Source organism: Ascaphus truei, chromosome 1 (assembly GCF_040206685.1).
Source record: "Ascaphus truei isolate aAscTru1 chromosome 1, aAscTru1.hap1, whole genome shotgun sequence".
Taxonomy (NCBI): Eukaryota; Metazoa; Chordata; class Amphibia; order Anura; family Ascaphidae; genus Ascaphus; species Ascaphus truei.
In genome coordinates, this window is record NC_134483.1 from 110,118,691 (window position 1) to 110,145,931 (window position 27,241).

The following is a 27,241-nucleotide window of genomic DNA, read 5'->3' on the forward strand; positions in this document are numbered from 1 at the left end:
CTGGACTAACTGCTAACCCCGCTAAATGCACTATTGGTCTGGAGGAGGCCAAGTATCTGGGGTATTCTATTGGCAGAGGTTTACTCAAACCCCAAACACTCAAAGTGGAGGCGATACAAAATTGGCCAAGGCCAGTTACAAAAAAACAAGTAAGGACCTTTTTGGGGTTAATTGGGTACTATAGAAGGTTTATTCCCAATTTGGCAACTAAGGCAACCCCACTAACCGACCTCACAAAAGCAAGAGGACCCCTAATGGTAAAGTGGTCCCCCGAAACCGAACAGGCCTTTAGAAGCCTGAAAGAAGCTCTCTGTGCCCAACCAGTGTTGGTCACACCTGACTTCTCCAAAGAGTTCGTAGTCCAAACCGACGCATCTGAGGTAGGGCTGGGGGCGGTACTCTCCCAGGAGTCTCAAGGTGAGGAGCACCCCATCCTTTATTTAAGTAGGAAACTAAATCCCCAGGAGAAAAATTACTCCATAGTAGAGAAAGAGTGTCTCGCAATAAAGTGGGCTGTAGAGACGCTCAAGTACTACCTGTTGGGGAGAAAATTCCGGTTGGTCACAGATCATGCACCCCTTACCTGGATGTGTCAAAACAGGGAAAAGAATGCTAGAGTGACCAGGTGGTTCCTAAGCCTACAACCCTTTAAATTTTCTGTGGAACACAGGTCAGGGCACAAACATGGCAATGCTGACGGGTTGTCAAGGAAGCACTCCCTAATATCCATGGTCGCTCATCCCTCGAGGTCTGAGCTGGGGGGGAGGATATGTGACAGAAACCGGGGGATGGTAATAAATTCCATATATAGGGCTCCCAGGATACTGAACAGTTTCTATCCTGTTTGGCCTGGGAGTGCAGCCTTATAATACATGCACTCCATCCCACAGTTTGGCAAGCGCCGGAACTGAGGGATGAGAGATCCAGACCAGAGTTTGTCTGCTGCCTGATTTCTGTCACCTGTCATGCTAATTAGAAATCAGGTATGTAAGAATGATTTCCTGTTTGCTCTTGCCTCTCCCCAAGAGCCTGGAAGGCTGCTGAACTACAGAGGGGAGAAGCCTCTTCCCCAAACAGGTTCAATCTTTCTGTTCATTTGTCTAAGTCTGCAAAAGTACCTTGTTTTGTTGTTGGAAGTGGAAAAGCCACTTCCAACCCTGAGTCAGGGATATCTAAGTTAAGTTATCGCTCAGGTGAGCAGCTTTTGTTTTTGATCTGTTTCTGTTGTATGCACTGTGGCAGTCTCAGTGCCTGGGACTGAATAAACCAGGCATAGCCTGTTTAAAGGAACAGTACGTGACGCCTCATCATTTAACCTACCCTAAAAGACCGTGTACTAACAGTCCCGGACAAACGACGGAGCCCCGGAGTAAGCTGTTTGTCACAATATATATATATATATATATATATATATATATATATATATATATATACTCTGTATATAGCAATAACAAATATCTCTTGTGAGCACATTCACATGTCTTAGACAGATCTGCAACCCTGCATTTCACCATTATCACCTAGCATACAGTGCTTCCACAGTGCTTACCGGAAAGGAATGACACGCAAATAAGCACAGTGTCACAGTTTACCTAAAATCCATTTTTACATGGAACCCTTATAAGATAATGTGCGCTGTTCACACAGCTTTTAAGCACAGCTTGGGATTAGATGCAAAGCCAGTCATACCACTCACAGACAGCTGTTTCTTTTGGGTCTCATCAATGTGAGGCTGGTTGTACTGGCAAAGCAGTATATGTCTGTGAGTGGTTTTATATATGTAGCCAGGGTCCCTCAGGTCCCCCTGTCTGCCGGGTTCTTTCCCCCTTGCGTGTGTGCTGCTGCGGGGGCGAGCGCATTCCCGGGGGCTCCCGGTGGCAGCTGCGGCAGGACGCCGCCATGTTTAATGTGTTCGCGCATGTGCGGAGGCTTGCGCGTAAGCAGAGCAGTCGCGGCGGCCATGTTGAGGTTGGCGCGGGAGTTCGCGCCTGTGCAGTGCAATTCACAGAGGTTGGCAAGCATAGAGGTGGCCATTACATGTGTGCAGGAGCTTTTGGAAGTTGCGCATGCTCAGTTAAGAGTAGCGGCGGCCATTACAGCTTCAGACATGCGCAGTAGAGATCGCGCACGCGGCGCTAATAGAGAAGAGGTCCTGAGTGGACTACGATTCCCAGCAGCCTCTGGGGACTGCCCTATGACACATGCAGTCAGACAGCCACTAAGGCTGACAGATTCTCATGCTACAAAGAAGATACAATGTTGTGTGCAGACAGTGATTGTCAGTTAGGAGCTGGGACACAGAGAGGGGAGGGTGTGTTTGTGCAGGGAGGAAAGTAGCCTCCTGCACTAGGCCAGAAGTCTCCCCTTAGGCCCCAGCTAGACCCCACTCCCCTTCAGCTTGTGACTGCTTTAGGGAAGGCCCCTTAGGTAGGGACTTTGCTCTGTTAGCAGTCAGTTTAGTCAGTTCAGTCAGTGACACAGCTGCAGTGCTGTGTGCTCTGACAAGAAGGGTCAGTGTTGCTAGGAATCATTCTCTGCGGCTGCAGAGATAAGAGACTTTCCAAAGGTTGATCACTCCATGCGGGAGTCACCCACCGTCAGGCAGAGTTGCAGGACGTCACAGAGGAGATCGCAGAGCGGCGGATCCTTTGTGAAGAATCTGCAGCCTCAGGTGCTGGAGCACTGAGGCAGGTATCATATTAAGTGCACCAACATACCGGTACATTAGGCGCTGATCCCGCCTATAGGTTCTGAGTCTGTTAAGTGGACTCGTGGGGCTCTAGGTATAAGGTGTGGGGTTAAGGCACTGTGAGATAGTGTGCCTGTGGGTAGTTGTGCCTGTGAGTGTCATAGACGGACACTGTCACTATTATTATTGCTATGTGTATTGTGTTATGTTTGATTCTGCATATAGTAAACGGTTATACTTATACTCCTGTGTATGTGGTTACTATATGTGGGTCCTGTGTAGGGGACATTCTACACTCCTAGAATCCTACACAGGTGGAGGCGCTGACCGAAGAAGATCGTTCCAGAGGATTCACCCCAGGCTTTCACTAGCGGAGGCTCAGACCTCCTGTGAGCCTGACAGGTATACTGCACCACACCTGGTAACATATAGGTTCCCCCTCACATTCACTCTATCTGCGATTGGGGGTGGGGGAATACCCGTTACATATATATACACACACGAGTGATTTTTATTTCAAAATAGTCATTTTCATACACCAGGGAAATAAACTGATTTGACCAAGACTACTAGTAGTGCAAGTGGCTAAGGTGGGAATAGAATATACTAGTAATGTACTGAGGTCCAAAACCCCAACCACTACGCTGTGTTATGGTATGTTCCTAAGAAATCAATTTTGCGCAGCTCAAATAGGTGTCTCTGATTGACATCTTAAAGAAAGGGCTGGATTGAAGACGCCATTTTCAAAAAGCTTTCAGCCTAACTCAGGATTCTGCGGCATTCTTCCCAATAAAAGTTTCCTAACCAAATGCAGGATGATGAAAGATTAAAAGATCCTTCTCTACCAAACTAAATTGATTGTAGTCAAGTATGTTTTTTCTACTTCGACACCTGTATTTATTTACCTTCCAATTGTATTGTATTGTATTGTATGTCTATATTTATATAGCGCCATTAGTGTACATAGCGCTTCACAGTAGTAATACATGTGGTAATCAAATAAATAACAGATAATATAAATAACAGATCATGGGAATAAGTGCTTTAGACATAAAAGTAACATTTCGGAAGAGGAGTCCCTGCCCCGAGGAGCTTACAGTCTAATTGGTAGGTAGGGAGAACATACAGAGACAGAAGGAGGGAGTTCTGGTAAGTGCGTCTCCAGGGGGCCAAGGTTTATGTATCAGTTTTTCTCTTCCAGTTTAACTTGCTACGTGCCAGATAGGCCCCCACTGCTCCATCCTAGCATCTCCTAGCACTTATTTGACTGCAGTTTCATTATGCTCTCACTACAGCCCTTCCAAAAGGTGTATTATTAAGTATCCATATTTTCTTTATAAGTGAGAACCAATATATAAAGGTGCATATAAAGATTTCTAAAGTCTCTCTAATTAATTTTTGTGCAAATTTTTTTTATTTTATTTATAAAAACCCCAAACTCTTTGTTATTCACATTACAGTATGTTGTCTATTTCTGTTTCTATTTTTTTCCCCGCATACTGTAGCACTGGAAGAGTTAACCCTGTCGTATGAAAGCTCTAACCCATCCCTCCAAGAAAGTTCCAGTTGCTATTACGCAAGTGTTAGGAGAGCTCTTCATTAGTCTCTAGGTGCACTATTATTATTTTTAAATTAGAAGCAATATAGCTGTAGAAGTATCAGAACTATATGATGTCTACCCTATTTACAGTAGATAGATGACCACAGAGATCCTTGTTTCTAGGATTCGGGATAAAATATAATATCCTAGAAGCTCCTATTAAAAGGAATATAGAAGAAGTGAAATATCCAGAAAGCTCCTGGCAATAAGGAACCAGGTATTTCCAGGGCTCCGTAGAGGTAGCCCCTTATCGTATCAATGGCAGATAAGTGCATTGCACTTAAACATCAAATACTGATTTTTCTCAAGATTGTGCCATCGCTGTATGATATCAGCGTATAGGGCCATGCTTTTATTATTGTTTAATAAATGACTGCTTATTTTTTTGGCGCCTCTTTTTCTTGCATCTTTCAGATTGCCCAGTCTTTGGCCAAAACCAAAGTTTAAAGGAAGCCCCTGAGAAGATCAATAGAAACGAGTGAGAGCAGCTCAGAGTAAGGTTTCCTGAGTGTATATCCCTGCAACCGGATAATGGTTACATGTAAGAAATGTTTTCATTAATTATGTTTCATACAGTTAGTGACATCTGTATCTCACTTCATATTTGGCAAACATTTTTGCTGTAGATAAAAGGGACAAAGGGCCAAATGAAATAAAGTCCAAAGAGTGTCCGAATGTAGACAGGTTCACGGTATTCAATACTGAAATGATCATGCCAAAGAGGCAGTGAAGACTGTGGGATGTGGCTGTGAAGAGGGAATTGAGAAAGTGTTCTCATACTTGCAAATCTATAGCTAAATGAGAATTATTGAACAAATTAAATGTGCACTTGCTAGTCAATAAACTCTGCAGAGTGATTATCATTTTGAGATATTTATCTCAAATATTCTTCACCTCCCTTATTCTGTTAAATTGATCCATGAAGCTGCCATAATCAGTGGCCTTCTTCCTTTTAAGAACTGCAGAACAATTATTCATTTAATATCTGATGGACAATGGAGCAAAGCCATAGTTAGACAAAGAAGACCTCAAGATTAATCTGTCCCCTTCCAATCACTTAAGATGTTAACGAACCAGCTGCAACTGACCATGGATGTTGCCATTTTAGAGAACAAGTGGGCTTTTGCAGTGGATATAAACAAAACCCCCCACTTGTTCAAGAAGTGATTTCCTGATGTAATGAATACGATCAACCACTTAATTTAGGATTCATGGATTACTAAAGAACATTTTATGTTTCCTATACTTCAGCTGTTTGAAGTTGCACTAAGGCAAAATATTGAACAAGCGTCAACTGAAATTATAAAAAACATTTACGAGAATTCCACTTCAACAAGAAAGATAATGATTAGCCCGGGTGTGAGACAGGGAGACACCATGTCGCAGCAACACTTGAAGAATTCCTTCACATTGGATTATATCACAATGGATATAACACAATCATCCACGTTGTACAAGAAGTAATTTCCCAAAGTAATGAATACGATCTATCACTCGGTGTAAAATTCATAGATTATGAAAAAAGCATTTGATTCTGTCTACGCCTAAGTTGTTTAAATACATTAAGAAGACAATGTTGAAGAATTGTTCTAGACATTACGTTAGGAAGAAAAAAGAATAAAAATAAACGGTGAATACTTGAGTCCCGATTTGCAGATGACATTGTTGTTGTTTATCTGCTACAAGTCCATCGGATCTCCAACAACAAATCAGAAAACATGCCAGTAAGAAGTGGACCTCGATATAAATCCTAGCAAGAACTAAAGTGATGTTCAACAAATATATTAACTTTTAAATATATCTAATAGAATTAAAAGCAGCTGAAAACTATGTGTACATTACATTGGCCAGCAAGTATTAATGAATGGAAACCTTTCAAATGAAATCAGTAGGAGTAAATGATTGGATGGAGCACATTTGGAAGAAACAAGACAATTTTTCAATGTGCTTTAAGAGAAAAGCGTTTGACCAATTCGGCCTGTGCTCACATATGGATGTGAAACTTGGGTCTTAAATGCAAAGATAATTAAGATGACTGAAAAAAATATGGATGGCTGTATGCTGGGTAGTACCCAAAGAAACAGAAAAAAATTAATGGGCTTGGACGCAAAACAAAAGCCTGTGACATCATCACAAGGGTGAAGAAACTAAAATTGTAGTAGCCCGGACATATCTCAAGACACAATGACCATTGTTGACGAAAGAGGGTAGTCAACTAGATTCCAAGCGATATCAAACAACAGACTATGACCTAAATTAAGATCCAAGGTTAAAATTACAAGAATTGTTGGTGCAAGATGGAGAAAAGAGTCTTGCAACCACAGTACCCGGAACATTATTGGGGAGGTATTCATCCAGCAGTGGATCGGCAATGGCTAACGATGATGATGATATAACATATATAAAGCATATATAATTTATAACATTACAGTATAACATGTTTTACTATTTTTGAGTTATTAAAGGAAAAAATTTGGAAAAAAATCCCCCATTACCAACGTTTTCCTCAGGGGAACCCCACTCGTTCAGATAACTGGAGCCACCACAAAAAGTTCGGTCACTTAAAAGAACAATTGATAAATCACAATAAAGTTGCACTCTTGCAAAACTCTCCTGTTCCCTACTACCTCCGTGCTTAGGGAAAATGGTACTCAAAAGTCAAAGGCCAGTGATATTTCTAACTTACTTTTTTAGATAACTTCACTCTGTGGAAATATTGATCACTCTGGCATATGCAAATGAGAAGTTTATAGCACTTCGCAAATGCATATATAATTATTAATGAATTAGTTAAAAATATATAAATTTATGACTGCGAAACAAAAGTGATAACTTTTGTAAAATACTAAGTAATGTTATCAGACTTGATGAAATATGGCCCTAGAAGTCTTATGTGCACAAGTGTAACTCCTGCAATTGATTTTTGTAACCATTTCATTAATTTAAAGCAGTGTAAAATAGCTGTAAACGTTGATAATGCATAGTTACTTGCAGGTCTAGATAACAAAATAAATGCATTGTATGCTTGTTATGAAAAAAGCCAAAAAAAAATAAAAAGAGCAATGCACTAGATTGCCTAACCCGTTAAATATGCAATCCCACATCGCTGGCTTCCTTCTACCAAAATTGGCTTCCTTTAAAAAAAATCGAACTAAATTGAGATAATTTTGTTTTGTCTTGGAATGTATTAGGAGTCTCTGAAGGGGAAGTGTTTGTAAATCAGGTGTCTTCTTTCCCCTTACCTGGCCCTGTCCTTACCAAAAAGCCAATAAAAATAAGTGTAGGGGGCACAGGGGTGCGGAGGGGCTCCGGCGCGGCATAGCACTTGTGTAAAACAGTGACAAATGGAGAAGCCACAGGAAATCAAAGCCCTCCCAAGTCTCAGCTCTCATTAAAAATAATCACGTATTGCCAATACAAATCTACCATTTTCTAATATACATTAATTTCCCATTATGTAAAACTGAAAAAAAAAAAAAAACTTCCCCTCTTATTCTAGGAAATGTAGATTAATCCAAGTTTATTGAGCATTCCTAATACCTGTTTAAACCACTAGCCGTCATCCCAAAAATAAGTAGGGTTAATTTGGCAATTTACATAGTTGGCCAAGATTATTACTTCTGCTGCCATGATATACACAACATGCCAGTGGGAGAAGTGCCCATAGTGTTGAATCAGCTGCGTGTGAGAGAGGAACGGGCTAACATGAGATTTCACCTGCACTAGCACACCAACAGGAGTAGTAACTGTGGCTATTGTACATCTGTAGGTTATAAGCTCTTTGGGAATGTAAAAGAAAACAATACAAGCATAAGCACTCCCTAGGTGGAGAGAAGGATGGTAGAGGGAGAGAGAGAGGTACAGTATCTCAGGTGTGTTTGAAGGTATCACCCTTTATGGAGTATATAGTAGGTTTGGAGGGATATATACAATGGAGAACCTCCTAAATTGGTCTCCAGCCGTAAAGAAATCCTTATTTTAGGGTTTGGATGCGAATAACGGCAGAATTAGGTAACACTTAAATAACATAGTGTTACTTCTCAGCATTAACCTTAACAAAGCTTACTGAATTTGGAATGAATATAATTTGTATCATCAGCTGTAATGAGCTAATTTGCATATAGTTTATTGGAGTAAAACCTGGTAATGTTACATGTTTTGCCTTAGTGAACATTGCGTTATGATTACTGGGTGTTAACGTTGCTTTACATCAAGTTAAGTAGAGTTAACAGAGTTTAGTGACTCTGAGCCTATTTGTCCCCCAAAACGTTAAACTTGTATATACAGTCAAATTATTCAGAACCCCTAATACTGCTATTTTCTTATCTCCTATGTTCATACTATACAGATCTAGATACAGCTGTTAAAAAAAGTAGCTCAAAGCAACAAAATATATAAAGAATACAACGTGTCTGAAGCACTAAAGTAAATCTTATTTTAGTTAGTACACCCTATCACATTCTATTAATTGTACCCACTTAATAGAATACTACATATAATTGCATAACTGTTGTAGATGGAAACATGCTTTTGTAATGGATAATGCATATCATGCAATGACATCTTTGTAACAGAAATGAACATGCTATTTTTTTTTGTGATATAAGCAGGGCACATGCATGGCACGGTTTACAGTGTTATAGTTTGCTAAGACTTTAGTAAGATCCTTACCGGTTCTGTTGTTTTCAGTATGGATAAAGACTGTGAAAATTTTTAACAAGTTATATAATCAGAATATTAACAAATTCACTGCCAGATCATATATTATAACATATATATATATATATATATATATATATATATATATATATATATATATATATATATATAAATATATTTATTTTATTTTATAAATATATATAAATATATTTATTTTTTTGCCAGGCCCATACACTTGACTTTAATTAATTAATCTTTTTACAATCTTTGCTAAATTATTAATAGCTTTCTTTGCTCGGATTATTGTTGGCTAAATATCTTTTCAGAAACACAGTGCACAACATAGCCTGCAATTTTATTTATAGTACTGTACATTTAGGGGGTTACGCTTCACACAACATATAATTACCCCCTTAGTTCCTTTCCATCACTCGAGCAACAAAAAGTATTGGACACAGTATACATTTAAACATACATTACTAATCTTTTGAGCAGTTTGTCTTTGCATTACATTACTCCACCTCAGTGGCAGTGTTGTTCATAGAACGTGGGTTGGTTTAACCATTTGGCAAACTAGGCCGTCACCTAGAGTGGCAACATTTGGGGGGTGGAAAAAAACTGTGGAGTCTACCGACGGGGGGGGGGGGGGGGGGGGGTGGAAACCGCTAGGACTTCTGTCCTGGGCCCGGCAAGTCAGGGGCAATAATCTAATATCAGAGGCTCAAACATTGTTTTACATTAATTTAGTTGGGACACCATGCTTTGATTTGTTTTGTAGTTAATGAACATCACATTGTAGACATAGATTCATGACTCACCGAATCCATACAGACATTGTCTTTCGTAAGGAGAAAAACAGACAAATGTATAGTTCCCAGCTCATGTTCCGGGTGCTGAGGATCCTTTAAGTACAATGTAACGTCTCCGGAACTGGAAATATAGAACGCATAGATTTTCAATGTATAAATTCATCAGAGCTTCCTACCTGAATTACCTTATTTGCTTTTGAAATACTAAAAGAAGAGATTAAACAGAGCATACATTTCATATTAATATAAGGATATTTTTTTCTACGCATTTAAAAAGAAAAATTATGTAGTTAATACTTATGCAAAATAATTTCTGTGAGCCACTTGAATATCCTATTAGACAGATTTGATTATTGTTTAATAAGTTAAAACCTCACAAAAGAAGCTAATGTTCATTTTAATATGTATTGTGACAATTTATTGTTTATCATGCTAAACAGTTAATAAAAGTGTATTGCTAAATAAGCAAGTTTTTATTACTTTCTGTACTAAAGATCAATGTTGAAATACCCCAAAGGCAAGAAATGTACAGCATTTTCTCATATAAAAAATATTATAATTGGGAGAAGGGTTGAATTTGTGGTAAACCAACCAAGCTGTAATATTTAACCTCAGTGTACAATAGTTTCGTGATTTTGGTAACATCAGGAGGCAATACACAGTTGACTTTTAACATTTACATGAGTTCTAATTGAGCTGAAAACCTTGATTTTACTCTAGGTTAGCAGAATGTTTCTTCTCCCTAATTTAATTTATGTAACTGTATTTGTAACCATGTGTTATTTGTCATATTAACTATGCCCAGGACATACTTGAAAACGAGAGGTAACGCTCAATGTATTACTTCCTGGTAAAACATTTTGTAAATAAATAAAATAAATTTAGAACAACCACACTGATTTTTGTCACTTGAAATAGTTTTCTGCTCAATGTTACATTGATTCACAAAGCATAAACAGTATTACGGTTCAATTTCTTATGAATAGGAGGCAGCAATCTATTCTACTTTTTTAATTGTATTTAATTTCTTCACACCAAATGATCTGGTGGGTCCTCAGAGATGAACTGTGGTAGTCCAAGCTCTGTGAGGAGTTGACTGACTCCAGCTCTGGCAAGCAATAAAAAGCTACAAAATTGTAGCTTTCTATTGGTTGACCCAGTAGTCACCTCTTTTATACTTAGATATGGAAATAAATGGTAATTCTTTCATGAAGTGAGCAGCATTCCTACTGGTCTTCAAAACGTATAATTGTAATCATCTTCCATTTTTGCTGGCGTTGTTTATTACAGCAGAAGTCTCCACAATTGGGATTCTTTCTATAGAAAAGGGTGTGAATCAAGCCAAGCAACTCACTGTGCCGGATAAAGTTTATTATTTTAAGAAGTCTGCCTTCTACCAAGATGGTGGCCTGATAACTTTCAGCCTGCGAGCCAGTCAGAGGCAACCTCATAGACTGGCATCTCTCAGCCACAGGGTCCAATGGTGTAGAAATTATTAAGTCTTATGCAAGATCTAAAAAGAAATTGGACTTGTATGGACTGCAACTTAATACAATTGACTAGATGGCAGCTTGTTTTCTGTGTCTGAAAAAAATAAATATCCACTTTACCTTTGCAACTCTACTGTTGTGAGATCAAGAAATGCTGAACCCATAAAGTCATCTTGCAGACCAAAATCATAATCAAAGACCTAAGGTGCAAACAAATAAGAACGGATGTTTGAAGAAACAAGTAATTTAGGCATTACCTGAAAAACAATAACATCACTATGGTTTCATTCGATTGACTTTGAGCTTCACCTACAAGATATCTGGCCACATATGAGTGACCAGACCATCCCAGAATTTCAGCAGTTACTTGGAGTACCAGAAGTAGGAAAGTTGCGATTCTCATTCTCTCTCATTCTCTTTCATTCTCTTTCATTCTCTCTGTCTCTGTCTCTGTCTCTGTCTCTGTCTCTGTCTCTCTCTCTCTCTCTCTCTCTCTCTCTCTCTCTCTCTCTCTCTCTCTCTCTCTCTCTCTCTCTCTCGCAATTGATGGTAGTATTGCTTCAAAACTGCTGGTTGATTTACGACTTGACAGAATTATGGTGAAATAAACTCTAGAATGAATTATATTTGTAGTTTTTGTAACAGATCAAAAGATCACATTTTAACATGTTAATTTTCCATTAGAACACCATCAAGCTTGTTTATTATTAAGCCATTTTAGCATTGTAGCAAATGTTTAATGAAACGTCAAAATATCCCCTGTATACTATTTTTCTATTTGGATAAACTAAATTTAGAGACATAACACATTGGTAAACATATACTGTAACTTGTAAAGCAAACACCTGCAAACTATAAACTACTTGCTGATCCAATAAAGAGAAGGAATAGTAGCCAGAGTTCCTATGCAATGCTCACAGGAAACAGCCATGCAATATAAACAATGAAAAAATTCCAAATCACACAGCTCAATGTAATTGTATCCTTGTCACTTGTAACCCTTGATGCCACTCTTTGTGGACTCCCACTAACCTCTATATAATGGTATATTTTATATGGGTGTCACAGGCAATGGGTGCAGTGCAAACAGGAGAAAGGAAACTCACAAGTCTCTTGAGATCCAGGTGCTGTGGGGCATGTTCCTACCGGGTTGGTGTTCAATACAGAAGTTGCTTGGATGGCGGTGCAGCTGCCTTGAAAAAATTCATGGGACCAAAATTGCAATGTGCTGGGTACAAAACGTTTAATGGCACATAAAAAACAGCAACAGACAAACTCTGACGCGTTTCAGCCGCCAAGGGCCTTGTACTCTTTGACAAAGGCCCTTGGTGGCTGAAACGCGTCAGAGTTTGTCTGTTGCTGTTTTTTATGTGCCATTAAACATTTTGTTCCCAGCACATTGCAATTTTGGTCCCACAAATTTTTTCAAGGCAGCTGCACCGCCATCCAAGCAACTTCTGTATGGTCCAATAAAGAGTACTATACCTGTACTACCTATTTTTTTTCTTTTCTAGTTTTTTTCTTTTTCTCTTTGTTTTGAGTTGAAGGTCACTCCATACATTAGGAAATATTTTATGTTGTACATTTTTTACAATTATTCTATTATGTCATTAAAGCAGATTTTCAGTGGTTTTTATGCATAAAGTGAAAATGAACAACCCTATTCACCAGTCCTAGATAATTTGGTAGTTGTTGTGTTGATTTAAAACCATATCATTTCATGGTACAGTATAATGGTTACCATACTTCTGTAACATAGCCATGATTGTGTGATCTGTGGTTCGGAATTTGCGAGCCTAGAATTAGCAACTAATGCAAGCAATTGTAGTTTGACATATATTTCCTCATCACTTTTGAAGCCTGCTACTTTTTCTAGCTTCTAATGCAGTTAGGCAGATATAACAGCTAAATACAATTTCCTGGTGATTCCTCAGGTCTAGTTAATCCTGTTGAAATAGGTGATTACCAAAACTGAAATATGATTTCAAGTCAATTACATTGCCAATATCAGTTTATCGGACCTGTAAGATTTACCAACACCCCGCATAGAAAACATGACTCTGTTTTCTTACAATGATTAGAATGAATAACTCACCTTTACATATAAAGGTTCTTTAAGGTTGTCGAGAAGAAGGCAGACTTTTTCTTCCCAAACAGGATTAAGGTTCTTGTGTACTGTCTTACTTCGAAAAACTTCCTTCCTTCCAATCTTAAACTTGACATAAGGATCACTTGTCCCTGTTAAAACAATATTGGCAGTAAATAGACGATCGGGTGTTCCACAAACAGCTGCAATCAATAACATAGGACTATGAAAAAATGGTAACGTTCCATGTTAATCGTTTGATCTTCACAAATATTATTTCTTGATATCATCGGGAAAAATAATGACAAGCAAAAAAGAGAATGATGAATGACGAAAATGATGGCAATAAATATAAATTAAAACAAGGATTTCCATGAGAGGATTATATGGACGATAAATGAGAAAGAATGGATTACAAAGAGCAAGTTAAGGGTGACAATGGGTTAATATTAGAGGACTAGAGCAGGGGTGCTCGACTGCATCCCTCATCACCCCCCGACAGGTAAGGTTTTAAGGATATCCCAGCTTCAGCACAAGTGGCTCAGTAGGAATGGGGGTTTTGTGGACAGCAGCACTGGACTAGAGGATGATTTTAAATAAGAAAAAAATAGTGAGGGATCTGATGAAAAGTTACAGTACTTTTTAATGGAGTTTTCATATAAAACCTAGAACATACTGTAGAAAGCAGATAAGAACCACATGGTTCACCTAGGCTGTCCACTTCCCTATCTGCTGTAAAACCTCTGACCACATCAGATTAGGAGATCCAAGAAGAATTACTGTACAATTCTCCTTCACATTTCCCCAGAGCCTCCCACAGGAAATATTATACAGGTATCAGAAATAGAGTGTGAAAGTAGCATTTTTATCCAATTAAGAGAACTGTAAATAATGTCAGATTGTACGTGTGGGGTGATTAGTAAAATTGACATGTAAATGATTATTTTATTTATTTTTATACGCTTTCCTTTAATCCCAAAAACCTTTACTGTACATTGCCACAAGATGTCACTACAAACTCAATACGACAAAAACAAACCAGTTCAGCAGTTGACCTTCTGAAAATCAAATATTTTTTATTAATAGATTTGGTGGAAATTTGGTCCTGGAAAACCTCTGGGGGCTACTTTTTCAGTAAAATCAAGCTTAAATACCGTTAAAAATCAAAGTCTTCCAATTGCAAAAGTACGGCAAAAGTAGGTAAAAAAATAAATAACACTTAATCAATGGGATCTCCCTCCCCCCAATTATTTATATGGTAGTTTGTTTGCATCACTTTTGGGGATTTTCTAGGGATAAAAACATCCTACAAATGTACTGTTTTTCCTTGCAGAATATTTGCTTCACGTGAAACTTTAGAATTGCATTTCCTTTATGGTGTACACTACCTGCAATTGGATTAACATAAGGCAGCCAAAGCTGTTAAGTCTCAATGCCCCTCTTATACCCTGATTTTCAAGTTACACTCAAGTAAAGTCAAGGAAATATTACATTAGTGCAACATCAGAAAGTACGCATCACTGAATTTATATTGCAAGAGACCAACACTCTTTAACAATGCAACTATAACACACATCACTGCGAAATGCTCAAAGAACTAGATTGGTCATCACTCGAGTCTAGGCGCAAAGTTCACCTTTCCTGTCTTGCCTTCAAATACTTTCTGGGCAAGCTACCCAGCAACCTGAACAAGCTCCTCACCCCTACCACATGCAGCACCTATCACCTGAGATCAGACTCCAAAAGACTGTTCATGGTCCCAAGGCTCAACAAAGTATCCGGCCGCTCCTCCTTCTCTTACCGTGCACCCCAAAACTGGAACAACCTACCGGAGACTCTTACATCCACCACCAGTCTAAGTTCTTTCAAATCTAAGGCTGTCACACATTTTAATCTTGTCTGTAACTGTTTCATACGCCCTTAATACAAATTATCTTTAACTGTGCATGCAATGTCTTGTATATAATGTATACCCTGCTCATTATGTAACTGTATTTGTAACCATGTATTATTTGTCTTAACTCTGTGCCCAGGACATACTTGAAAACGAGAGGTAACTCTCAATGTATTACTTCCTAGTAAAATATTTTATAAATAAATAAATAATAACACAGTCTTTTTAATCTCTTTACATCAACACTAACAACAATGGAAATGTGATTGATGGCATACAGTATTTATTCTGCCAAAAGCAGAAATGTGTTATGGTAATGTCCTTTTACAGTGCCTGAGAAGTGCCACGTGTCATTAAAGCAGGCAGTCCTCCTTTTTATTGATTTTTTCTTATTTGTATATGTACACTGGCGACACACTTTATTGCAGTGTGGCCAGTACCGCAAGCCGGGAGATTTCCCGGCTTGCAAGTGGCAGCCCCTCGGCGTGCCGCGCATCTCCGATGCGCGGTCACGCGTCATCAGGTGCCTGCGCCCCCTGCGCGCGCGTCCAGGGCTCCCCGAGGGAGCCCTGGTGTCCCGCGATCGCGGGACGGCGGCAGGGGGTTCCGGGGGACCCGGCGGACCCGGCAGCGGTAGGGAGAGCGCCCCGATCGGAGGGCGCTCTTCCGCTGCTTCGGCGCGCGCCTGTCACCCTCCGGCGCGCGCCAGGATACTGCTGCGGCCAAGAACGGGCAAATGCTCGAATAAACTTGGCCGCAGCAGTAAAGCATGTGACAATTTATAATTCTAAATTCTAACCTAAGCTGGCACTCGTTTGGTGCTCCTGTTATAAATGTGTACAAATCCTGGTTGTGTGCCTAAGGCTGGGGCCATGGTACCGCAGACCTGAGCGAACAGGCTGCCATAAACCAGTGTTCGCGTCCATGCAGCGTGCGGGCGCGTACGGAAGCGGGAGGGGGCGTGCGCTACGTAAGAAATCAGTTCAAACTGATTTCTTGGTGCGGCATGCCAATCACGTGAGCGATTCGCCCAATGAGGGCGAACAAGCTCCGTGACGCCCCTTGGCACGCCCCCCACGGCACGCCCCCCACGGCCCGTCCACCATGGCCTCCGCGCGGGCGAAAGCACCATGGCCCGGGCCTAATATAATGGCTGCTTCAGTCAGTGCAACTCAGCAGCTACAATATATCCATATATTACCAAGGTAACATTATCTATTATTACAGTTTACAGCATAAACTGGTGGGAAATTTGGCAACAATTTATCACAAAGGAAAGTTTGAGAGGGAGGCTAAAGGCTGTTGTAGAAATCAAAAGATGCTTTAAAACTAATTAAAATCGGAATTAATAATAATTTAAAAAATGCAGTTAGTATTATTTAAAAGTACAGAACTGATTTAGTTATAAAATATATATTTTTATATATAGATATATATAAGATTTCAACATTTTTGTTGCTTTCATGAAGTTAAACCTTTATCAAACACTAGATGGCAGTGATGTACCTATTGCAGAAAAGGATATTAAAAGCGCAGAGATTATTAGTATAGCTGTGTAACACTAACTGAAAAACATTTCTGTGAGTCAGTCGAGAAAATGTAATTTTTACTTGGTGAAAACGAAACATTATTGGGATTATAATTATATCAGGCTCCTAAGGATTACTTTAGCTGCACACCAACATATTATTTTTTTCACTCAAAGCTGCATAACATGTCAGGAAAACTGCGTGTTACCTTTCTTACATTAGATAATAGATATACTGTATCAGTATGAGTAGTTTACACTGCCATAAACTATCAAATGTGGGATAAGAAATGCCCAAATGTCATAATTTCACTTATACCATACTTACTGTATAGGGAGAGGGAGTGGCTCGGGGAGTAAAGGCACTGACTGGCACTGAGTTTGAAGCAGGGGTTAATTCCCAGTGTCGGCTACTTATGACCTTGGCAAGTAACATTATCTCCCTGTGCCTCAGGCACCAAAAACATAGATTGTAAGCTCCAAGGGGCAGGAACCGTGTCTGCAAAATGTCTCTGTAAAGCGCTACGTAATACTAGTAGCAGCTCAATACAAGAACTAACAATTATAATTATACCAATTTCATAGGATTTCTGTATACCATCTATTGCTCTATAAAACCACTCCCCAAATTGCTCATGAGTACATACTAAACCAATTGGGGTAACTAACATGATACAATACATGGACATTATGTGGCAATACAGGTGCAAAATTGGGGTTCTCAAAGAAAACATGCCATTACCCTGTTTCTGAATACATCAGTTAGCTCTCTCTCTCTCTCTCTCTCTCTCTCTCTCTCTCTCTCTCTCTCTCTCTCTCTCTCTCTCTCTCTCTCTCTCTCTCTCTCTCTCTCTCTCTCTCTCTCTCTCTCTCTCTCTCTCTCTCTCTCTCTCTCTCTCTCTCTCTCTCTCTCTCTCTCTCTCTCTCTCTCTCTCTCTCTCTCTCTCTCGTTGCGATAGTGCTGAATAAATGAGTTCTTCAGTATTAGGTGATACCTTTTTTTTATTGGACTAACAATTTGAACTTTCGAGAGTTCTCCTCTCTTCTTCAGGTCAAGCAATACTGATATACACAGGAATCTATGGCTAAAACAGTGTAGAGAGAAAACAAAAACAACAGATATGTACTGTAGATAAGGTAAAGTGTTTGAAGCCAGGGATAGTGACAGGAAAGGTGGGGAGGGGGAGGATGCTGGGGGGGGGGGGGGGGGGGGAGAGAAAGTGTGGATAAGAAAAGAGGCAAGCAGGATAATTACAAACAATTTTGATAGGGTGTGAGAAAACCCATGTCCGCATTAAGTCCTTTGGTTTTGGTGTCAAAGAGTCTTATCATTCTGAGTTCAAATGTTTTCCGTTCTTGGGTGCTATTATCCTGCTTGCCTCTATTCTTATCCACACTATCTCTTCCCCCCCCCCCCAGCATCCCTCCCCCTCCCCACCTTTCCTTGTCACCATCCCTGGCTTGAAAACCCTTTTAACACCCTACCTTATCTACAGTACATATCTGGGTTTTTTTCTCTACACTGTTTTAGCCATAGATTCCTGTGTATATCAGTATTACTGACCTGAAGAAGAGAGGAGAACTCTCTGAAGCTTGTCCTATGACATAAATTGTTAGTCCAATAAAAATGGTATCACCTAATACTGAAGAACTCATTTATTCTACACTATATATATATATATATATATATATCTTTATATATACATACATACATACATACATATATATATATATATATATATATATATGTATGTATGTATGTATGTATATATAAAGATATATATATATATATATATATATATATATATATATAGTGCAGAATAAATGCGTTCTTCAGTATTAGGTGATACCATTTTTATTGGACTAACAATTTATGTCATAGGATATGCACATAACCTTATTATATATATAATTAAACCAAACCACAAGTATTAAAAATAACTTTAAGAATTACAATAATACAAACACTTTTATAAAGAATGTTGTACAGTATATGATGTCTTGTACCTTCCAAATGCATCTTCATTCCATCCCATTTTCATTTTTCAACTGATTTAATTCAAGTTTCCCATCCATTGTTATTTAGTAGATAGTCTTTGACTGTGTCTACTTCTATTCCATTTATTTCAATATTTACAGACTTGGCACATTTGTTGAACATCACTTTGGTCTTGCTGAGATTCATATTGAGGCCCACATTCTTACTATCTTCGACGAGTTCTAATAACCCTCTAAATTAACTGCCCGGTCACGATTTTCATCCCACCATGTTTCAGTAATGCCTATGATATCATACTGCTCCCTTGTAGCTATTAATTCAAGCTCCCCCTTTTTATCTGACAGGTTTCTTGCATTAGCAAGCATGCATTTAAGGTTTTATTCTAGTCTCTGCTGCTGTTATCTTATATGCTCCTGCCTTTCTACTCCAATTGGATTTAGTCATTAGAGGGTTAATAGTATTGTCTGTATTTAATGAGTCTTGCTGTCTGCCAGACTCCCACTTCCCTCCATGATCCCTAGCTATTTCACCATTCCTATCTATTCTGTCTAGTTCATTATCTATTCATTTTCCCTCTCTCCTCCTTCCTAGTTTAAAACATCCTCCAGCATTTTTAACTTTCTGCCCCCTAGCACAGAAGATCCCTCTTCATTGAGGTGCAATCCGTCCCTACCATAAAGATTGCAGCTCTCAGAAAAGGAGTCCCAGTGCTCTAAAAACCCCAAACCCTCATTTCTACACCACATTCTTAGCCATGCATTAACCTCCCTAATCTTTGTCTCCCTGGGGTAGTGCATGGCACTGGTAGTATTTCAGAAAATACTATCTTGGAGGTCCTTGCCTTAGGGTTGCGGCCTAAATCCCCAAAATCATTATTTATGACCCTCCATCTTTCTCTAACTTTGTCATTAGTGCCAACGTGTACCAAGACCGTCAGGTCAGCCCCAGCCCCTCCCAACAATCTGTCTACCGATACGTAATGTGCCAAACCCTTGCCCCCGGGAGACAGCAAACTCTCCAAATCATGGAATCCTCTACCACCACAACCTCTTATTCTTTGTGTTTCCTGAATCCCCTCTGTGCTGAAGGAACTATTCACCTGACTGCTAGAGTAATCAATCTCATCTTCATCATTAATTTTTTAAGTAAAGACAGGACTCCACTTAAGGGGACATCGTAATACTTTAAAGTCAGTTTGGGAACAAACTACAACTAAATACAATTATTTTGTTACACAAGAGACAGGAAAAGCCAGTTCTAATAATACATGGTTACATTACATGAACAAAGGTTATACATATTCAGTTTACACATATTTCATGGACAGTCGGAGAAATGATATTGTGAATAAGTAACATCTACAGACAGGATTACAATTGTGTTAGAAGAGGGCCTGCCTCAAGGAGCTTACAATTTATAGGCAGGGTAAGTTGATATTGGGTACAGGGGATGAGAGGGTTTGTGTGTTTCGGAAGCAATTGAGCAACTGTAACATTACCAAACATCAGCAAACTGCAGCAAACTGCAATACCCTTGGTTGCCCTTTGACCGCTGCCAAAGGCTGACACCTTTGGGGTAACTTAGGTGTTATGTCCCAGAAATTCTTTGTGGAAATGAAAAAAGCAGCATGGCAACACACAGTACCTCAGTCAAGCATGCAGGAGGGGGGCAGATAGACTCCAGGTGGTCTGAAGAGGCTCGTGTCCTCATGATGTCAACCCCTTCCATGCTGGCATTGTGGACAGAGATAATGAAGACATATTGGGGATCCTCTCTTCTTCTAAGGAGATGGATTTGGGGCAACTCAAGTGTTACTGTATGTCTCAGAGATTCTTTGTGGAGAGTCTTCCCCCAGCCTTTCCATTCCTGCCCTGACAGCCTCAAAATCTTCACTCAATCTGGTAAATCTATTGGGATGACTCAGCTCTGAACTGACCTGCCTCTTCCTCTTCCCCCTGCTTCCTCTTCTTACTGTTAAATCGCAACATAGGATAGGAAGGGATAGGGGTAGGAAAGAGCGCCCACGCTACTGCTCTATGCCAAGGCACTGCGGTGCTACAATCAGGGGTAACCAAATAGAGAACTGGGGGGAGAAAAAGGACCCCTATATGAGAGCACTCAGCAATGTACTAACTAAAGAGACACTTAGGTCCTAGTATTCAGATGGGTACCATGAAATGTACTATAATCAATGCTCTCTATTAAAATAAAGGGTGAGGAAAACATCCCCATTCCCACACTTTAGTTAGTACTTTGCTGTGTGCTCTCATATAGGGGTCCCTTTTCTTCCCCCAGTTCTCTTCTTACTGTTACCCAGCTACCTACCTGTCCCTGGTCCTCACTCACAGCTCCACCATCGGCAGCTCTAGTCCCAGCCAGGGCTTGCATAGTGAGCACTAAACTCAGTGGCAGATTGAAAATGTTGCCGCCTATAGGTACTTACCCTGGGCTGCCTCCTCCTGCAGCACCGCCCTTCTCCTTCTGTAGTGTTGTAACATGCTGTGATGATGCATTTCCATGACAAGGCTTCGCCATTTGATGTCGCAATGCTGCAGAAGGAGGAGGGCAGAGCAAAGGAGAAGGTAATAGACCTTTTCAGAGGCCCATGCTCTCCACTGGCAACCAGTGGGGAAGAGAGCAGGCCCTCTGTATATGGGGAAAAAATTGTTTTGCCACCCCCACATTTTGCAGGGCCTAATGGGAAATCTGCAACAGGCTAAACTCCTTTCAGAGATTGTCAATGTCCTTCAATGTTGCAAGTTGCCTCTTCAGATCAGCAATCTGAGACTCCAAAGAGACCTCCCGCTCACATTTCCCCTAGAAGTATGCTGCCTGGAACAGCTGCTCCAAGTGCACATACATGTGGCAAGATGTGCATAGAGTGGCACTCTCAATCCTGCTCATTGTTGCACTATGGAATATAAACGGCTAACTTGTTACTGTACTTAAATACCTTTTTTCCCACCTTCCTTGTTTCAACTCCTTCTTGTTCTTGCTCTACACTTAAAGCAGCAAACGAGTGCCCAAGATGCAAAGTTCTGTGTGGAAGATCATATGACCAGGCAGTCACTAGATACAATTGGTTCACAGCTAGAGAGGGAAGGGCTCAAACAGGGGTTTGCCAGAGCCTGTATCAGAAGAGGAAGGGGATGTGACTTTGTAAATGATTGCTATAGAAACCATAATGTTTGTTACATTATACACTGCCGACACAGTTTATCCGAGTGCGGCTCATTCCGCAAGCCGGGAAATGTCCCGGCTTGCGAGCCGCACTCCCTCAGCGTGCCCCGCATCACCGATGCGCGGTCACGCATCATCGGGTGCCAGCGCCCCCTGCACGCGCGTCCAGGGCTCCCCGAGGGATCGCGGGACGGCGGCAGGGGGTTCCGGGGGACCCGGCGGACCCGGCAGCGGTAGGGAGAGCGCCCTGATCGGAGGGCGCTCTTCCGCTGCTTCGGCGCGCGCCCGTCACCCTGCGGCGCGCGCCAGGATACTGCTGCGGCCAAGAACGGGCAAATGCTCGAATAAACTTGGCCGCAGCAGTAATACATTAAAAAAATTTTTTTAATGCTTCAAGTACAGAACTGATTTATTAAACACACATGCAGGATATAGTTTGGTTTGCAGCTTTAATACATAACTACACTGGGAAACACATTTGCAATTTCAGCCACACCGATCAGCAATCCCAAGTAATTACAACAATTTGTATGACACGTCATATATCTGAACATCACTGTTTGAATTCTTAATACAGTATACGATAAAACTCCTATACAGTATATAATGTAATACTTGGGAAAATGTCCTACAGACATAAATATAGGGAAATTGGCAGCAATGCTTATAGTAAGTAAAATTAGTTGTTTACAAATATGTTCTTAAAAGAGGCTCACCGTTTGTACTCTTGATTACATACTGTATTGTAACTGTGCTAATGAAACACTGTGGAATAGTATGCCACTTTAGATATTGTTACCATCTCTAACTTGTTTGTTCTATTTTTAATCATTTACATAGTTCTACTACTTACCATAATACTGGCATTTATTTTACCATATACATATTGTTTGTATGTTTCTTAAATTAAATGAAACCGTGTTTCTGTATTCCATGAAAAGGTAGACAGATTGCATTCCAACATTGCCTTTTGAAATGTTAGCAAATGATAACCCCATGCCAATACGAGGCTGTAAGGATTCTTCTCAATTTGGCCATTTTGGTGGCTGGCAGCCTGGTATATAAGGCTGCACTTCCTGGTGGGAGTCGCCGAGCAAGGTTCTTACATTTGCAGTTCCTGTTGTCTACGCCAGGGGAGCGCAAACCTGATCAACTACGCCCCACTGCCTGCTCCACCTTGCTCTCGCGCCCCCCCTCATCTTGCTCGATGGCGTCAAATGACGCCGCGGGTGTCACGTGACACCGTTGCCATGGAGACGGACGTGTGACGTCACTCCGCATGGCACCGCAGCATCATTTGACGCCGCATTGCGTGTCTGCAGCTCTTCAGAATCCCAGTAAGTTAGTTGCAGAGGCCTCACGCGATCCCCCGGCATTTAATTTAAATGCCTGGGGAAGGGCTCAGGACCTCTGCAACTGCCCGCGCCCCCCCCAGACAAATCTTCTGCCCCCCCTTTGGGGCACACTCTCCAGTTTGCGCACCGCTGGTCTACCCTGTCACGCTTTACGCTTTTGTCTGTTTAGATTTCCCTGTTGCTGACCCCGGACAATGCTGCTTGCTGCCTGCCCTGACCTTTTGCCTGTTTCTGGACTTTGCACCACTGCCGCCAGCCCTGACCTCCTGCCTGGTTACCGACTACGGATACTCTGACAGAACTCTCTCCCTGGGCTCTGGTCGGGTTTTCTGCATCCCTACCTCAGCCCTGCGGGTCCACTTCCTGAAATGAAGTTTGATGCACTGCATCATGTTAAATACCTTATTGATACAATGAATACTAAAACAGAATTATGGATATTTTTGCATTCGTAACTCGTATTAATCGATATAAATGAGTATAATAATATGTATAATAATTATACATATAAGATTTTTTTTTGTTAACTTATACTTACATCCCCTCTACCCCCAACAAACCAGGTATTTTGGTTTAACCCCTTCATTACCGTAGCGGTTAGCCGCTAAGGTAATGAAGCTGCTTTTATTTCATTTTAATGACATAGTATTGAAGCAGGGGGTCACCGGAGTTGAACCACATTCATTTCAGTCCAGGGGAACCCCTAATTCCCGAGATAGAGGCCCCGGTATGGGGTGCCGGTATCTCCCTGCATGTTTAATTCTCTTGCGTCACGTCACCGGGACATTTAAATGTGCAGGAGATACCGGTGCCCTATACCAGGGCCAGTAACTCAGGAAGCAGGGGAACCCGGGGCTGAAATTAAGGCGGTTCCTCTCCGGAGACTCCCTCCTTCAATAATATGTTATTAAAATAAAAGCAGTGCGATCACCTGTTAAAGGTGCGCAGAGAGAGTGACTGATTCTGTCTCCTCTCACTGCGTGCCTCATACAAACTGATGCGGCCCGGTAGGATTCACACAGTGGGAGTCCCATTCAGAAGCAGGGACCCTCGCTGTGTTAATCCTGATGGGCCATCAGCCGGGTGCGGGGATTACGCAAGCATCCGGGTGCCAGGACCGTACCCTTGGCAGATTCTGCGCCAACTGCGCAACAAACCATCGTGTTGCATCTGTCTAATGAAAGATCCATGCTGCATCAAATACATTTTTGGTATATACAGAGCAACTTAATTCTACACTAACAAAATAAACAGACTGGAGGATTTACACGAGGTTCAATTGGCAGACGATTTTCATTGGACACACAATACAGTATAAATGTTTAAGTACCTACAATTTGAATGCTTTAGGTGTACAATCGGAAATATAATTTGTGATTTCTGCGTGTCAATTTTATACCAAAATGTCAATTTTACACAAAAAAATGCATGAATAAGAGTTAAGATGTGCTAAAGCTTAGCACAATTTAGTGAATCTGGGCCCAGGAGAGTGTAACACCCTGTCTAGGGTTCCTTTCCATCTATCAGCATTATTTTGTCCTATGGTGATCTAACTCGTGTTAATATCATCATAAGAAATCTGTTCAGTCACGATACCTGTTACAGCAACCTCGCAGAGATCTTTCACCCCCCACAGTATATCTATCCCCTCAGGTGACATTGTCTAACAGTGAACCAATTCCTAAATGTCTTATACAACCTATCAGCCATTTGTCAGTTTCATAAATCAGCGTTAAGTTTAGATTTACCTATTACAAAATGTCTCTTGTTATGTGATTATATTGGCCTGCCTGTAAAAAAACATATTCCTGGGTATTTTCAGGTTTTTAATCGTTATATTCTATTTTTTGGTTAAACGCTGTCAATATTTGGAATTATGTATTTGCAGGGTGTGGTGCTTATATTACTTGGAATTTTTATGATAAACTTGTCGATATCTAGTAGATTAAACTGTGCTATGTGGGGGACAAGCTGTGAGTTTGATGTGCAGCTGACTTCCCTCTCCCTCACTCTCTTGGAGTAGACATCAAAGTTGCAGCAAAGTCTTTTGGTGGCAGCCAAAGGGTGTCAGCCGTTTGCTGACATTACAGCTGCTCTGTCATAGATCTTATGTACAGAATTTCAGATGTAGCAAGACTTATTGTTTGTCCTGCCGAGGCTGCCAAGGTCGCTCGAGTTCCCATGACCATCGCGGCCTAAACAGATCTGTGCTGGTCTGATCCGGAAGCATGGACCCCCTACAGGATGATTGCGACAGGCACTGTCCCCAGCTCCGCTGCCATTTGTTTTTTTTGGCTGCAGCACTGGGGACAATAAGTCTTGCTACTAGTACGTCTGCATATAGAAGCATTTCCATCATCAAGCTCTCAAAGCTCTACGTCTGCACAATCGCAGTTACTTCTTCACCAATGCCAACTCCCGCACATAACAAGCTACCTGAAAAAACATTAACCTGTACCTTACTGTATGTTTCCACTAACCTTCCCTATAGATTGTAAGCTCCTTGGAGCAGAAACCTCCTTACCTACTGTAACAATGTAAGTTTATGTCTGTTATTGTATTGTTTTCATCCTCCAACCCTATTGTACAGTGCTACGGAATATGTTACTGCACTATAAATAGGACACAGGGAGGATTACAGGCACACATTTCAATCAGTAATCAAGGTAAGCTGCCGGTGCACATGGAGATGGGGATGATCCTGCACCACCCCAAAAAGTCACGGAGAGAGAGGAAAGCATCCAGGCACGCAGTCTTGGATATAAGGGGATTTATTCAGCAACAAAAACTACCAACGTTAATGGGCGCTCACGTGGACAAAGACTGCGTGGCAGTCGAAACGTTGGTAGTTTTTGTTGCTGAATAAATCACCTTATCTTCAAGACTGTGTGCCTGGATGCTTTCCTCTCTCTTGCGCATTATAAATAAACAATAATAATAATAAGCACATCTGTCCTAAATGTATAAGTAACAGCATGTGGTAAACATTTTTAATGTACATAATTACTGCTTAAGCAGATTGGGGTAATATGGTGCTCAGCATGTCCCCTTTTTACTCTTCCTGTATTTTATTTTAATGGTTACTTCTCATTCACTCTTTAGTTTCATTTAAAGGAATAACAATTATAATACTGATAAACTACACCTGAACATGCATTTTCATTACGCTAAAGAATAAAATAACGCTTTTTGAGTACCTGTTTTTATGGCTTAATGTAAAGAAAATCTAGAGGAACATACTGTATGATCAAAAGAAAGCAACATACAGTAGAGGCAACGATTATTCTAACAAAAACCAGTGGCAATTCCCCAAAAGACCCAGGTCTTTTCTGAATACATGCCTTAAACTTTCCTTAAACTAGCCCCAGCATTTCTGCATTGATTAATGGCCTATCAATTAACAGCGGGGGTCCCTGGCAGTCCCATTCAAACTGAATTGGACTGCCAGGGATCCCTGCTGTGTTAATCCTATGGGTCGTTAGTCAATGCAGAAATGCCTTAAACGTGCCTCAAACTAGCCCAGAACATACCCAGCACATACCCAGCACATACCCAGAATGTAACCCGGCTAGTTTAAAGCAAGTGTTAGAATAATCGTTGCCTCTACTGTAAATAGGCACTTGTGTTAAGATACAGAGTAATGTTGCTTCCTGTTCTTTAGACATGCTGATAAAATGTGTACTATGCAAGCAGTAAAAGGGGTAATACAACAATACTATAATGCAATAGGAAATTGGGGGTAAACTAAGTGCAGACAGTGAGAAAGTAATGTGCATCTATCCTGCATTACACTACACAGGGGAAACCAGAAAATCACAATCAATAAAAGATCCCAAAATACAGTAACATCTGATTTCAAACAAGCACATTGTTAAAAGCGCCTCTAACTCTTCTTTTACGAGGGCCATGAAAAGACTGATTGGCAAAACATTTGTAGACCACACAGGAGGAA

General features: G+C 40.6%; 1 protein-coding gene across 4 annotated transcripts in view; it reads right to left on the reverse strand.

Moving 5' to 3' along the window:
- MCTP1 (multiple C2 and transmembrane domain containing 1) overlaps window positions 1–27,241 on the reverse strand; it is an 862,717-nt gene that overhangs the window by 472,501 nt on the left and 362,975 nt on the right. For 3 of the 4 annotated variants that reach the window (XM_075593230.1, XM_075593222.1, XM_075593240.1), the window contains exons 3-6: window positions 13,343–13,485; window positions 11,368–11,447; window positions 9,767–9,878; window positions 8,961–8,990 (exon numbers count right to left, since the gene is read on the reverse strand). In XM_075593230.1, coding sequence (XP_075449345.1) covers window positions 8,961–8,990; window positions 9,767–9,878; window positions 11,368–11,447; window positions 13,343–13,485 — 365 coding nt within the window. The remainder of the gene's footprint in view (window positions 1–8,960; window positions 8,991–9,766; window positions 9,879–11,367; window positions 11,448–13,342; window positions 13,486–27,241) is intronic. The other variant, XM_075593236.1, reaches the window with a different exon arrangement.